The 16,053-nt window shown below is 39.4% G+C and overlaps 1 protein-coding gene across 1 annotated transcript in view; it reads left to right on the top strand.

Annotated features, from left to right (window-relative positions):
- The first annotated feature begins 3,275 nt into the window (after positions 1-3,275).
- Positions 3,276-16,053, top strand: part of LOC123520609 (carboxy-terminal domain RNA polymerase II polypeptide A small phosphatase 1-like) — a 68,284-nt gene continuing 55,506 nt past the window's right edge. The window contains exon 1 of the mRNA XM_045283048.1: positions 3,276-3,496. Within this exon, the coding sequence (XP_045138983.1) occupies positions 3,421-3,496 (76 nt within the window). The 5' untranslated portion in view covers positions 3,276-3,420. The remainder of the gene's footprint in view (positions 3,497-16,053) is intronic.

Raw genomic sequence — 16,053 nt, 5'->3', positions numbered from 1 at the left:
CGTAATATTTACAGCTTGCTCTGTCTTAGCTCTTGTTGCATATTCCTCTTACTGTGTAGGTGGGGAGATGGTCAATGCATGAATACGACAGAAGTACATTGTGCCGGTGCTGGTGCTAGCAATGGTGATTGTAGTAGTAGTAGTAGTAGTAGTAGTAGTAGTAGTAGTAGTAGTAGTAGTAACAGCAGCAGCAGCAGCAGCAGTAGCAGCATCTAACTTCTCTTCTTGATGGACAAGCAAACAATGACTTTTTCTAAACTTAGAGATTGATCTTATTTACTTGATTTTGTTCATCTGTTTTTTCCTCAGTATTTAGTAGAAAAAATAGCAACATTAGTGCATTCAAGAAGCAGCAACAGTAGCATCTCCCGCCAATATTAGCAAAACCGGAAGTAGTAGTAGTTGTACTACTACTACTACTACTACTAGTAGTAGTAGTAGTAGTAGTAGTAGTAGTAGTAGTAGTAGTAGTAGTAGTAGTAGTAGTAGTAGTAGTAGTAGTAGTAGTAGTAGTAGTAGTAGTAGTAGTAGAAGTAGTAGTAGCAGTAGCAATCTCTCTCTCTCTCTCTCTCTCTCTCTCTCTCTCTCTGTGTGTGTGTGTGTGTGTGTGACAATGGCACCATCTGTCAAACCGTGAAGGTAACCTGGAGGGGACTCAGACAGCGGCCTTCACCACCGCCACATTTTTGGTGGGTCAGCTGTGATGGTCAGCCAGGTGTAGGCTTGTGAGTGTGCATCCGCGGCACCTCATCTGCACCTATCATGGGATCGGATAAAGTATTAAACACCATAACATGGATTTTTCTTGTGCCTGTTCTATATTGGTACCAGGCTATAATATTTGCGTTTATCTACATTTTTACTTGAGATTCATACAAATATTTATCCGAAATGGAACTTCGAATCATTTGGTAGATTTCACGTAGGTAGATAGTGAGCATACAACGACGCAGCCAAATGTAATGCACGATGTTTAGTGGTATGCTCTAAAGTAGTGGTTCTTAACCTAGGGGAGCGTCATCTCCAAGGGGGCCGTGAGCCCTTGGGAAAAGCAGGAATTTATCTTATTACCAATATTTGTTATTTTCTTAACGTGAGTATGGTCAAGTAATGAGAAGTTTATGAAAATGCAAAAGTATCGCATTTTTCTTTAAAATCTGGAAGGAAATTGTATTCATAGATGCAAGGGGACGTGGTATAAATAAATACGACGCCATGAACAACAAATCCAGCGGTCAGGTCACCACACCGCATCACTTTATTATACGTACGAGATTTCCGATATGGCTCAGCTTTGCGCGGTAGATTTTAGGCTTTTGAATCCGATACGCTGCGAGATAAGGAGGAATCGAGTGATAAGACTTTTTCAATATCTCTGTACATCCCACCATGCATTCATCTGAGAGACTGATTGTAGTTCCAGTAACTTATCAATATGTGCGATTCCAAAGGTTAAGCAATTTCTTTCTACAGATAATGATGGAAGTTAAAGGGAGTATTTTCTAGGATGTTTATATGATTCTAGAGTTATAATTGGCAAGAATTCTGTCACAGATGAAAAAAACCCCCACTCATGAAAACCCGACGAATGATCTCTGTGGCAGTTTATTTGAGAATCCAAAAAGTTTTAAGGTACAAGCTCTTGCAGCATAATAAAATCGCTTAAGCATAGATTCACGGATACACATCGACCTAGATAACCATGGTGTGTTTGTATATAGGTAATATCAGCAAGTATATATCCTCAATATTTTATGAATCACCGTAATTCCATACAATAAATATTACCCTCATACACTTGAGAGTCCCAAGTGGCCCACCTGCGTAATACAGGCATTGAGTCATAGTGGCTAAATAATGAATTATGCACAGGATGGGGAGGTAAATGATGTGCGATAAGTGTTTTTTTTTTTTTTTTTTTTTTTTTGAGGGGTGGGGTTAAGCATTTGGTGTTTGCTGGCAGCTGGCCTTGGAGGGTTAGAGGTCGGACCACGCTGGAGAATCGAGTTGGTAAGGCGATACTTGAGGTGGCGAGGCCCTGCTGTGTTGCCGCCTCGTGGTGACGCTGCTGGCCTGCTCACACACACACACACACACACACACAGAGAGAGAGAGAGAGAGATGCCACAACCTTAATCTTTGTTTCTATGTATGTTTTTTGAACTTACGATCGCCCTGTTTTGTAAAGGACACAATATTTACAATCATAATATAACACCAAACATTATACCATGATAGTAATTAACATAGGTACAATTAATCTTTAATTGTCAGAGAGGAGAAAAAAAAGAAGCTATAGACTACAAAAAATAAAAAAAGATGAAATATATCAATGCATAAGAAAAGGAGAAAAACAATAATCCCAAGCATGAAATGTCGTGTAAGGTCATTTTATGTGACATTTAATTCTCCCTCCAGAAATTAGCAGCTGCACTCAGGTTTCTCAGAAGAATGTGAGTAATACAACAAACATTTTGACACCACAGCAGGTGACTCATAGGAAACCCGCAGTATCTCGCTCGGCAGTAGCCTACTTCATTTTAATCAGTCATATCGTTGAAGTGGCAGAAATGAATGACTTTCGAGGTAGCCTGGTCATGTTATCTTAAAGTGCGAGGACTGAATTTATTAATTCGTATGGATGTATGAATTACCAACATATAGTAATGGTAGTGTAGGTAAAAGTTGTTTGAGTACTCCATCCTGCATACACCGAAAAGTTTGAATAAAGTAGATGCCAATGGTATCAGCATCCGTGTATCTGACTGAAAGCTTTACGTCTAGCTGTCAAATCTCTAGAAATCAATGTATATAGGATAAATATTTTTTCCTAGTGAAACATTTGCGGGTCGACCCATTTTCTTCGGTACGCATTAGGTGCTGGTTCCCCGCTGCCTCGTCTCGGCCAGTCTCGGGCGGTGGCGGGTTCAATCTTCCCGCTCTCATTCTTCTCATATCATGTGTAGAAAATATAAATAACATTTTTCCTCTAGTCTCCAGCAAGTTTGGCTAAAGAAAATTGGTGTATTTTCGTATATTAAAACTTTGGGTGCTGGCAACCCATAATTGTCCTTGACGGCGACGAAACGGGAAACCTCGAACTCGAGTCAACGATCTTGAATAACTTATAAACGAAAACAACTTCACTATTTCTTTCTCAAAACACTAAAAATATTCAGATTGGAAAATATGCTGTGGTTACTGTTGTAATATAATGGTATAAATGTAGTTAAAAGTCAATCTGGAGTGATGTCAAAGGTAGGCGGGCGGTTTTGTTTACACTGAGACGCAGTGTTGGAACGGCCGCAGTGGAGGCGAGGCTGCCATTTTGCTTTCGGTTCTTTGCTCGACCGATTTTTTAAATGTTTCCCATGGACTTGCGCCTCTGCTCCTCACGGGACTCGTAAAACAGATGCTTCAATGGACGCCTCATCGATTATTACCCAGGCGTCTCGCGATGAGGAGCAGCTGAACACTTTCCCGCCGCCGGACAGAGGTGAGGCACAGGTGCAGGGACCAATATTTTGTGGCTGCAGGGGACGGGGCGGGGATTGCAGCGGCGGCAGGGTTACTTTGGAGGCAAGGGGGCCTCCGCAGGGTGCTGAGATGAGGTGGTGTGTGCTGGAGCGTGTGGCGAGGGGTGTGAGGTGCAGGAGGAGGTGTGGCGGGAGGGCGTTTTCGGGGGATTTAATGATAGCAAGTTAAAATTTCGCTAAGCCGCATCTCGTGGATTTTTAAAAATCAACTGTTATTTTGTTTTATATTCTTGATTTTATTTTTGTTGTGTTGTGGTTAATTTCCTTCAGTGTTACATGGTTATATCTAATGATTCTTTTGTTTAGTGTAATAGCTTAATTTTATTTCGCCAGCAAGTACAATTAACAATATAAATAGGCAATTGGTAGTGAAAAAGACTAAGACAGTACGATATCCCAACACAGATCGACAGCTTAACGCAGAAAACATAGGAGCAAACATAAGTGCAGAGTAGAGTTATTTTGACTGGTCACGTCCTGTACATACCTATCTCTCACTTACTCGGCATTACCTGTTGCCTGTATGGAGTGGTAGCGGTGCCTGTGAGTATACTGTGGGGATGGTGGTGTGGTGGGTGGCATGGTGATTTTTGAGGGGCTTGGTGGGTGTGTCATATGGGAGTGAGGGGCCTGTGCAAGGGGCAGTGGCACTTATTGCATTTTCTATAGTTGTTTGAGTTATGAGGTGTCTATGTATCTGGTAATATGCACACATTATGAGTTATTCTTTCAGATATTGTTGTCATTGATTTATCTTGTGTTGTTGTTTTTTTTAATATCCAAGGATTGTGTTTAGTTAGCAAGTATTTATTTGATTCCAGTTTGATTTTGTGATGGTTGTATTGGCTTTCTATTTTATTTGTGCAGATTATTTATTTGTATATATTCTTCAACCCATAACAATAATTTTGCAATAGTTTTCCATGATCTTTGGAAAGAGCGATGGATGATAACCTAAAAATGGAACTTGTAATGGAAATATAGAATATTGTTGCATAAGTCATCAAAAGGAATACATCAGGAGCATTATAAATAGTTTTCTTGAGTGGTACTGTAAAGAGTTGATTGTTTTTTACTAGTTTATTCATGTTCTTTAAATATTTGTGATGCTTGAGGTTATTTTGTACGTAACATCATTGTGTGTGTGTGTGTGTGTGTTTAAGATGAGGAGAGGGATTATTGCTGCTTAGTTTGTACGTATGCACACTTGCAGTCATTGGAATGTTGCAGGAATCATACTTAAGCATCACTGTTGCAAACCACATTTGTAATTTTTTTTCCTCTCTTCCTTTTTCCACATTATTTTCTTGCTAGCTTGTTCTTTTCATCAAAGAATAAAAAGCCTTGAAAGAACTTTGATATCAGAAATTTGTTAATTTTTTCGGTAAGAAATAGGTAACTGTCTTTCATACCTGTATCTCACGCTGCCATACATTACTGATTTAGTTGTAGGAGTTTGCTGATAACTTTTAATAGCAGTGGAGCTTTATTTCTTAATGGGTTAAGGACTGTTCCACATTGTTGTCCCCATTTTGAGTTTCACTGCACATGTCCAACATTGACCTAATGTGTGTGTGTGTGTGTGTGTATATATATATATATATATATATATATATATATATATATATATATATATATATATATATATATATATATGTGTGTGTGTGTGTGTGTGTGTGTGTATGTATATATATATATATATGTATGTTTTCATTTATATCTTTCATCTTACCTTTTGAAATTTGCTTCTTATCTTTGAAGAACTTACTTCCTGCTGTGCACTTAATATCAGTTCTATTTACTAATGTCAGTGTTCATCACAAGCATATATTTATCTACTTACATAGATCAGTGTATATAAACCTATCATGTACTTTGTAAATGCTTAATTGTATTCTCTAACAGCATTATTTGCGTGTACATGTGCTTATGTTTATCTCTTTGGTTTTGGTGTCATTATTCCTCTCTGAAGTTATTTCCTGTTGTTGAATAAATGATACCAGTAGAGAATCTCATTCAGTGCTCACATTTTGAGGTGAAAAGAAGGGTACAAGTATTAAGACCATTGACAAGCTGAAGGACAGTTACCTTAACCATTGACTATGTACTACACCACAGTCTGGGATCATAGGACTACAGTAGTACTCTCATTGCTTCATATCAGTACTTCATATTGTTATCACTCCATCTAGTCTAGTTGGTGCATATTCACCTATTTATTTGCTACTCTCATTTTAGCTCCTCCTTCGTGGCAGTGATGTTTCAGAGCACATCTTGTAATCATTTTATATCCTTAATTTGATTATTTTTAATAATTTACCTAGTAAGAATTGCTTTTCTAAATCTATTTAGGTAATTTGTACATACTCACTTTTTGTGATTGATGTGTCATTCTTATTGCTAAGACTGCTGAATGTAGTTTTTTAACAGAAACTTTATTTATTTATTTATTATTTTTTTATTAATTTTTCTTTTTTTATCTCATTAACCTGAATGTAACCACATGATTAACTGATGACAGTAGGCAAGCTGTGGTAGTATTCATGTTGCTACTAGGCCAGCAATTCTTATGGTAATGTCATGTTTGGTATTCCTCCCTGTGGTGGTCTTGCTGCTTCCCACACCTAGCTTCATTGGTAATGTGGTTTGACCACAGAAAATGTGGTAGTCTTGAATGTTGGGTATCATAAATTTTGCCAAGCTGACAGGGGATGCAAAAATTTTGAAGTGATATAGAAGCACTACCAGTATCTTTCAAGAAATGTGTGTGTTGAGGTTTTTGTGGTATGTAGATACTTGTTCTTCCCTTAGATGCCATTATTCAGTCTTTGAAAATGAATAAAAATGTCCTTTGAAGATCTGCTGATGGTTGTGAAGCCAGAGTCTGTCTTGGGAGGCATGTCACAGCATGCTTTTTCAATCAACTCCTCAAATATTAAGATGTAGGTGTCTTGACTGGTACTCCCTTAACATGGTGGGAATGTCATGTTATTATTTTTATTGTTGCAGTCACTACATTTGGTGTACATAAAGGAAACATAGAAATAAAAAAAAAAAAATTAAAAGTGCTAGTTTATACAGTGTTTAATGTGACATTAATGCTAATGCTCAGAGACACTTTGTTTACCATGACACTGTAGCTAATATCCACAGTGTTCACTTACCATATAAATGTTTACCAAGGCACTGTTTGTTTACTATGACGTAATGCTAACAACCGCAGAGAGAGAGAGAGAGAGAGAGAGAGAGAGAGAGTTTGTTTACTGTACTATCATTGTGCAGAGCAAATATGGAGCAACTATAATAAGAACCCTAAATATTGATTCTTAAGATACTGATGTCCAGTTTGTCCGTCATCCTTTGTATCCTGAATTGTCTTTCTCATCTTGCTGCGATTTACCTCACTTCATGTTGAAGGACTGGGCAAAATATACAACTTGTCTGGTATAGATGTTTTGTGATGCCACTCAACCTCTCCTCCTTCACTGTAGCATATGAATGTATTTATGGAAGGCAAGTTATAACAAAATGTGTCCCAGCTATATCCATCCAAGTTTATATTGCAGTATGGTGCCCCATAAAGTTGTCTTAGTGTCCTTTATTCACTTTGTATGTTGGAGCCAAGAGATCTTCTGTGTGAAGTGAGAATGAATTATCTAACACTACAGAGATATAACTGCCCTCATAAGTTTCATTGTTGCTGTCACGCTGGTCTTGTCATGATGAGTCATGTGTTATGATTCAGCAGTATAAAATTTTAATTCTAGTAAACATGTATTTATTTTTATGAAATTTTTTTTTCTTTTCTTTTTTCTTTTATTTATTTTTTTCTTTTCTTCTTCATTATAACCAATAGTGTAGTGTCACTAATGCATTACAATGATTTGTTTAGACAGCTGCATTCACACCAGGCCAGACTGAGAACAAAGAATGTATTCATTCACTTTACTGAGTTTGTAGATTTGAACCAGTGCCTTAATGGTTCAGTATTTGTGACCACATTTTTAAGTGAGCAAAGCAAGCACGAGTTAATCACAGACTTTAGTGAATAACTGCTTCATTATAATTATGTTTGATGAAGCTTTCTGTGGACTGTGACCCTTATTCATGGGATTGTGAGATAGATGAAATACATATGTCCAGTTAAAAAGATCATTAGTTGAGTGACATACTGCACTCATTTGTGCAGTGTTCATTGTTCAAACTCAATCGTAAAGAGTTCTTCAATTGTTAGCAGATCAATGGTCTTTAAAGGGAGAGTGCTGAACACATTGTAAGCGCATGCAAGTTATTCAGCTTGAAGCCACCCCTGCACAAAGTAGCCTTTGATGATGCCATTGGTGTTTTCACTTTGAACCATCAGAGTACAAGTGTGAAAGTTATCATACATATTTCATTACTTAAGTGTTTCCTCTGGCATGCTTTATTATACTCTTGGTGTGAGTAATATTGAATATAGACTGCAAAATCCTTCAAGTGTTCATAAATCTATGAAAGTCAAGTACTACATGATGTGAGAATTGGTTATAACTTTATTATGAATTAAGGAAAAATCAAGGCAGAAAGGGAAAAATAGTCAAAAGAATGTGGACTGAGCTCCAGCTAATGTTATGTTCTTTGACCACTTGAATCAGGCATATGGCACTATTTATATTGCTTGGCCACAGCAATATACTACACGAGGTCTTCCTAGTTGTATTAATTTATAATCAAGCACGCTAGAAGAGATAAGCTGCTGCATTGGTCATATATTATCTTTCTGAACCTTTACTGAGCTAGGCAGCCTCCCTCACCATGATGCTGAGCCACTGTGAGTGACATGCTGCATGCTGTGATGAGTGGGTGGCATTGCTTCACTGGCTGTGTCACAAGGAGAATGTGCTGTGGTTGCAGATTTCCTGGTGTACTTATTTGTTTTCTCTTAACCATGTCATTAATTATTAATGGCGGACTTGTAGGTCAAGGAGATGGCTGAATGCTGAGGTAACCTATGTGTACCCTGTCTCACCACAGTGGGGCTGGTGTTTCTTGCTTAAAAGCCATATAGTGTGTGCCCCAAAAAACATACAGCATCGTAACAAATAATAAACTGGATAATGTTATGGAGAAGTATGTACTATGCTGTTTTTGACTTAGTAATTAGTCCACGGTCTTTGGGATTACATGCTGTACTCGTATGCAGCCATGTGCCCAAATAGATAGTTTAGGTCTTATATCATAGTCAAGTTTATGAATATTGAGCAGACCTTTCACATTCCACACACTCCAACACCAAGGACGACATTAACAGTTGATCCGTCAGTTAAAATCTTTAGTAATCAGAGCAGATTCAGAGTTGCATTCTGCTAAGTAACCAGCAAGGACGTTACTGTTGTGGCGGCAAGGATTGCACAGCCTCACATGCATTTGTATTAGTGTAGCTAACCTGTCCCCTTCCAGTGAAGAAAATTACTAGGAGTATCACATCCTGGATTTCCATTTATGGCATCATTTTGTTGTGATGCCTTGCAAAAGTGACCACTGTGGTGTAACTGGTTTGTTGAGGCTACTGTATGCATTTCTTAATCATAACTGTTATGCCAGAAATACCAAGCAAAAATTAAAAGGGACTGAAAATGAAGTGTTAGGAATTCTGATGAAGGTACTGTTATGGAGTGGAAGTGTTAAGTGGCAGTAGAAAGTCATAAATTATCAGACGTAGTGGAATGAAGTGTACAAGTTGACATGATATTTGACAATTTAGGGCTTATTTAAAGGAGAAATTAAGGCCAAGATTATGAGAACTGAGCACTGATAGCCTGCTTGCCTTGGTATTTGCTGTCATGTGGTGCCGGTGATGAAGTGCCTGTGGTGGCAGGTGTTGAAATTTCATCTTACTCTTGTTATTGGTGGTCTTGCTGGAGGTCTGGCTAAGGAAGGGTGGGTTGAGAGAGTATTGTTCTGTTATTTAAGTCTTAGTGAATGAAAGTATAAAAGTAAATAGTTGCGAGATATTGTGTATGTAATATGGGAAGCCTTTTCTATTTAGTTAGGCTGCAGTAAATTGATAGCTTAAAGATTAATAAATAGGAATTAGTAAGGAAGTGTTTTTGTGGATGATATTGGAAGTCATTTGTGTTCATTTGTAATTAAGGGTGTGTTTCTGTTAGGCCTCAGTAAATTATGATGATATAGAACTAAATAGAGATTGTACAAATAAATAGGGTGGTCATGCATGTTTTTGTGTAATTTAGAACATGTTTAGGTTATTTAGGAAGCAATAAATGAAGTGGTGTACAGTTTTGTTGCTAATGGTCACTATCACCCTTGGTATTTAGATCAGGCTGCTTAATTAGTGCTAATCTTATTCGGATATGTTTTATTTATCTGTAATGTATATAATAGGGCAGAAGATTCACCTTGGCTTTTTTTTTATTTCTTTTTGTATTTGATTGTATTTTATTTATTTACTTTTCCGTGTGTGTGTGTGTGTGTGTGTGTGTGTGTGTGTGTGTGTGTGTGTGTGTGTGTGTGTGTGTGTGGAGCAAAGTAACTTATTTGATTATGGTACAAGATTATTTAATTTTTTTATATGAACCTCAAATTTCTTCCTCTTTTTACAGTATGATAGACAGGCATGTGTGTATAAACAAACAAGCACACACACACACACACACACACACACACACACACACACACACACACACACACACACACACACACACATGTGTGTGTGTGTGTGTGTGTGTGTGTGTGTGTGTGTGTGGCAACAGTTATAAGTACCCCTGTTTCATTGTGTTAGGAGTCATGCATGTAATTAGTCCAACACAAAAGGACACATTCGTTACAGCGAGAAGGAGAAAGCTACGTGTATCCATTGTCACCATGCAAAGTAGGATTTCTTTCCAGTGTTTTAATGAATTCTGATCTAATTGATATAACAATGTTACGTGAGGTCACACACACACACACACACACACACACACACACACACACACACACACACACACACACACACACACACACACACACACACACACACACACACACACACACACACACTCTCTCTCTCTCTCTCTCTCTCTCTCTCTCTCTCTCTCTCTCTCTCTCTCTCTCTCTCTCTCTCTCTCTCTCTCTCTCTCTCTCTCTCTCTCTCTCTCTGTGTGTGTGTGTGTGTTGCAATGATGTGTTTGTGGTGTGTCGTCTTGATATCTCGACTCGTCTTGTGGTGACTTTCAATCCCTGACGCTGTGGCACCTCTCGTGAAGGCTTATCTCATTGGCACTCTTAATGGCACTAAACTTTCCCTTCCCTTCCCTTCACTTTGCCTCTTATCTCGCCTTCTCTCTCTATATATATATCTGTCGTGGGTAGCGGCGATCAGACTTACCTTCTTTGACACATGCCTGGCGTTCACTTTTGCTTAGCGTTTGAGGATGGTGTTGTTAATTTTATTTTTTTTTTTTCTAATTTTTTTTGGGGGAGGGGATGGGGGTGGTTTAAGTTGGATTTTATTTATTTATTTTTTTTTTATTTATCTGTTTGTGTTTGTTTGTCAAGTTTTATGTAGTTCTTGATCGATCTCCATTCTCTTCCTCTTTTCTTTCTTTATCTTCCCCTCTTCCTTCCTCTATTTTTCCCCCCTCCTCTTTTTGTCTCCTCCCACTTTCTCCTCCTCCTCCTCCTCCTCCTCCTCCTCCTCCTCCTCCTCCTCCTCCTCCTCCTCCTCCTCCTCCTCCTCCTCCTCCTCCTCCTCCTCCTCCTGCATCATCACTATTATCAGCCTCTGTGTTGGTACCAAATTCTATTCCGATAACGAAAAAAATAGAAACCAATTCTTGTCACATTTTTTCTTATTTTCTTTGAGGTAACATTCTCTCTCTCTCTCTCTCTCTCTCTCTCTCTCTCTCTCTCTCTCTCTCTCTCTCTCTCTCTCTCTCTCTCTTACGGTATGTCTCAAAAGAGATTAGATTACACTACTGCATTGTTGTGAACTCAGAAACACACACACACACACACACACACACACACACACACACACACACACACACACACACACACACACACACACACACACACACACACACACACACACACACACACACACACACAACTTTTTACTTTTACCCATCTTGCTTTTTTTTTTTCTGGCAAAACAACCACACCAGTCAAGATTCCATGTTTATACAACTTAGCCAAGGTTCAAGGTGTTTATATACTGTTTTTAAGACCTTCATTAATATATTTAGCCTCAGATTGGGATTTACCATAGTAAGTATTAGCGCTCTCAATGTTCCTCTCTATTTCTTTGCGCCATATTTAGAAACGCTTCAATGCTTCCCTCTCACACCGCGACGATTTTCAAAGACTACAGTGACGATAGGCGGAGTTCTAAAAAGAGTATTTATCCTCTTGATAATGCTGAGAACTTGTTAACATGTCACTAGAATTACAGAAGCATCCTTTAGAAACCTGTGCCACTTCAACTAGAGCCCTTTGAAAATAGTGAAGGTGCAGCGCGGAAGTGTTTCAGAATATGGGCCTTTCTCTCTCTCTCCTACTTGGCGTGGCATATCAGGGTCATTCATTTACCTCCACGTCTCTGTTTTCCTCCTGTTTTCCTCGCAGACTCAAGCATTAGTGTTTTATACCCGCATTCATTAAGGCCATTAGTTTATCGTTAGTGCATCAGCTGTGATGTTTTATGACCAACACTTAAGGTCATGTGCGAGAATAGCATCGTCTTAGTGTGTGTGTGTGTGTGTGTGTGTGTGTGTGTGTGTGTGTGTGTGAGAGAGAGAGAGACTCTCTCTCTCTCTCTCTCTCTCTCTCTCTCTCTCTCTCTCTCTCTCTCTCTCTCTCTCTCTCTCTCTCTCTCTCTCTCTCTCCACTAAAAAAACATGACATCTTTATAAGCTTCTACAAGAAAGAAAAGAGTAAAACGATAGATTTTTTACAGCTTCAAGCAAGTATAATGTTTAGGAAGTACCGTGTAGAGGAAGAGGAAGTGTCTCGGTTACCAATTAGGGAGAGAAACGTCAATTAAACAGTGAAAGGGTTAATTAAACGTCTGAATAGTCTCCTCCTCTTTAACCAGTGTTTTTGTAGGGTATCATTAGTTTCTATGGTAACCTGACCACCGTGACATGTTCCTGCCCCGCTTGTCTTTACTTATAACACGCTTGAGAGGGAGTTAGAGATTTTTTTTTATTCTATTGATAGATTAACCCCTTCAGCACCATGACGCGTTTCTATATTCATTCTGCTTACTATTTGCTGATTTTATACAACTTCAAAAAATTACGTGGGGGCATTAAAATAGTGATGACTGTGGCCATTAATCTTTTGACCTCCATAGACCCTTCCAAATGTCAATAAAATGGTCTAATCGTTCGTAAATCTCTAAGCTTAAAATACATCAGTAAGCGTGACGGGGGGAGGAGGAGGAGGAGGAGGAGGTGGAAATAAAGTGTGAGAAAGGAAGGTAAGGAAAATAGCAAAAAATATATGAAACTGAATATAATGGAATATAATTGAGTTGAAAAGGTTAATAAGAGTCCTCTACTGTCAGTGAGAAAAGAAACACCCACGAGAACCCTGATATATTTTTTTCTTAATTTAATTGTATTTTTTTTTTATACCATGTGGGCTTTTCACGGGAATTTCTGGGCTAAAGGGGATACTTTTTGTGGTACCTCCTATCTCAAAGCCCACCCGCTAGGAAACCTTTACCCAGAGTGAGGAAGCCCATCCTACACTCGGACCGTGGACAGGATTGGAACCCGTGCGCTTGGAGACCCCTCGGACCCCAAAGCACGCATGGTTCATAGTGGATCATAGTGGTGTTCAAGTGTGTCCTTTATGACTTGATAGATTAGCATGGATTCTGCACCGTCAATGAGAGAATTAAAACACCCTTAAGAAAAACACGACTCATCATCTTTGTGGCCGAAAATAGTCGAGAGAGAGTGTAGAATGTGAAACGCTATGCTCTCTCTCTCTCTCTCTCTCTCTCTCTCTCTCTCTCTCTCTCTCTCTCTCTCTCTCTCTCTCTCTCTCTCTCTCTCTCTCCACGACGTCTTCAAAAGGCACAGAGATGGTTAGCTGGCTTCTCAAGAGTGTTTCTCCGGTTAGTAATGTAGAAATCTTGTTAATCTGTCACTAAAACCGTATTGTTAACTAAAGCCTCTTGAAATATGTAGAGTTAGGGAAAAGCATTTAATAACACGAGCTTTAGTGTGTGTGGAGATGCTTATATGGCTTCTTAAGAGTGTTTCTTGGTTGGTAATATAGAAATCTTGTTAATCTGTCATTAGAACTGTATTCTGAACTAGAGCTTCTTGTAACGTGTCGGGTTAGAGAAGTATATTGTATAACAGGAACTTAAGGCAGAACCGTGCGTGTGGTGATGGTTAGCTGGCTTCTCAAGAGCGTTTCTTCGGTTGGTAATGAAGTAAGTCTTGTTTATGTCATGAAAATCTTATTTTTTAACTAGAGCCTGTAGAAACATGTCGGGGTGGGGAGCAGAAGTATCTTAGAATAGGAACCTAAGTTTGAACCGTGTGTTTGTCGACATAATGCAAAAAATCTTGTTAATCTGTCACTAGAACCGTAATTTTAACTAGACTCCTGAAAGACGTCGTGGTGGGGAAGGCGCATTTTTAACAGGAGTTTTAGTCTGAAGTGTGTGTGTGTGTGTGTGTGTGTGTGTGGCGATGGAAGCAGGTGGCAGCACAGCACAGCACGGCAGCCTTGTGGTCACAGCTTTCTGCTATGGTATGGTATCTGGAATGTTCATGCTGGGACAAAAACTTATAATTAGCTGACTCATAGTACCAGCAGGCCAGGCGGCAGTCATCAAGCCACCGTGCATTGTGTTAAATTCCTGATAACTAGACAATAGATTATGGAAAGTTAGCTCACCTTATCTAATCTAACATAATCCAGCGCTTTCTGGTCAAGCCTAAGTGAATAGATCTTGCTGTAAAACCACAGTCTAACAAGTGAATCAAGCCTCCCACGAAAAAAAAAAGAAAAAGGAAAGAAACATACACTCTAACCAGTATGGCTGGCTGATCCTTACGTGATGCATGAGCTGTGTATTTCAGAAGCATTTAAGTCTAACCTACGTAAATATATTTGACCTCAAACCTAACCTAACCTAACCTAAAGTGAATTAACTTCCCTCCCAGAAGAAGAAGAAGAAGAAAAAAACGAAATACCACTGTTGGCTGATTTTTTTTTTTTCCTTAAGGTTTTATTAGGTTAAAATGAAATATCTTCGGGTTTGACAGATTTTCATTAAAGCTCATCCCTCAGCCACAAATTCCAGAACCAATCAAATCAAGCGTTTAAGAGGACACGAGCACGCCTGGTTCAATCCCAGCATTAATAGCGCCAATCAGGGGAAGTGGCGCTTTGTAATAACACTTTGCTGCAGTAAAATCCCCGCTTCACCCTTGACAAAACACTGAGGCAAAGGAACGCGTAGTAGTGACAAGGGAGGGAGACCGCGCCCCACACTGGACAAGGTAGAGGCAAAAAGGGACAAGTATTAGTGACAAGTTGGGAGCACACGCAGCGCTACACTAGACAAAGTAGAGGCAAAGGAACAAGTATTAGTGACAAGATGGGACACACGCTTTACACTGGAGAAAGTAGAGACAGAGGAAACACGTTGGTACTAGTGACAAGTGGGAAATAAACACTGCGCTACACTAGACAAAGTAGAGGCAATGGCAAGAGGGAACACACGCTCTACACTGGGCAAAGTAGAGGCAAAGGAAACATGGAGACTAGTAGTGACAAGGGGGAAGCTACACTAGACAAAACGGAGGCAAAGGAACAAGTATCAGTAACAAAGGGTAGACGGACACAGCGCCACACAGGACAAAGTAGAGGCAAAGGATGATTTTTTTATATGTAAGAAGGTAAAAACTGGTTAAAGATAACTCTGTAAAAAAAATAAATAAAAGGCCCTCTTAGTTGCCAGTCCCCGTGCAGGTCCGAGAGAGCTAGCCAAAAAATAAAAGGTATAAATGTCTTGAAGTTGGAAAAAAGACTGTAGACGTTACTGTAGACAAAACAAAAGCCAAGAAACACGTCATAGTGACAAGAAAGGATTAGCGTGATGCCTCTACTGTGCCTCTATGTCCTTCCTGTGCTATTTTTGTACCCTGAAGAAAGGGGTGTAGACGGCATTTCCACACCCTGACCATACTAATCCGTCTATTAATACCTCGGCCAACACACGGGTCTGTACACTGCAAGGGACGGAGGCGGGCAGGCTAGCGGGCGGCATTTCCACTCGGACAGCATTTCCATTCATTGTTCTCACCGGCTGGCAATATTGGGTCAGCCGGGGCTCTGTCACGTGACTTGCCGCAACCACTACTCAATCATCCACCCACCGTACCGTCCCACTGCTGTCCATTTCTGCCTCAGTTACTTTGTGTTAGCATTAGTGTCTCTTTTATTACGTTTATTATGCCTTCCTTCGTTACCTGTCTTAATTAGTTACTGTTTTCTCTCTCTCTCT

The sequence above is a fragment of the Portunus trituberculatus genome, chromosome 47, assembly GCF_017591435.1.
Source record: "Portunus trituberculatus isolate SZX2019 chromosome 47, ASM1759143v1, whole genome shotgun sequence".
In the NCBI taxonomy this organism is placed as follows: Eukaryota; Metazoa; Arthropoda; class Malacostraca; order Decapoda; family Portunidae; genus Portunus; species Portunus trituberculatus.
This window is presented reverse-complemented; position numbering and strand designations above follow the sequence as displayed.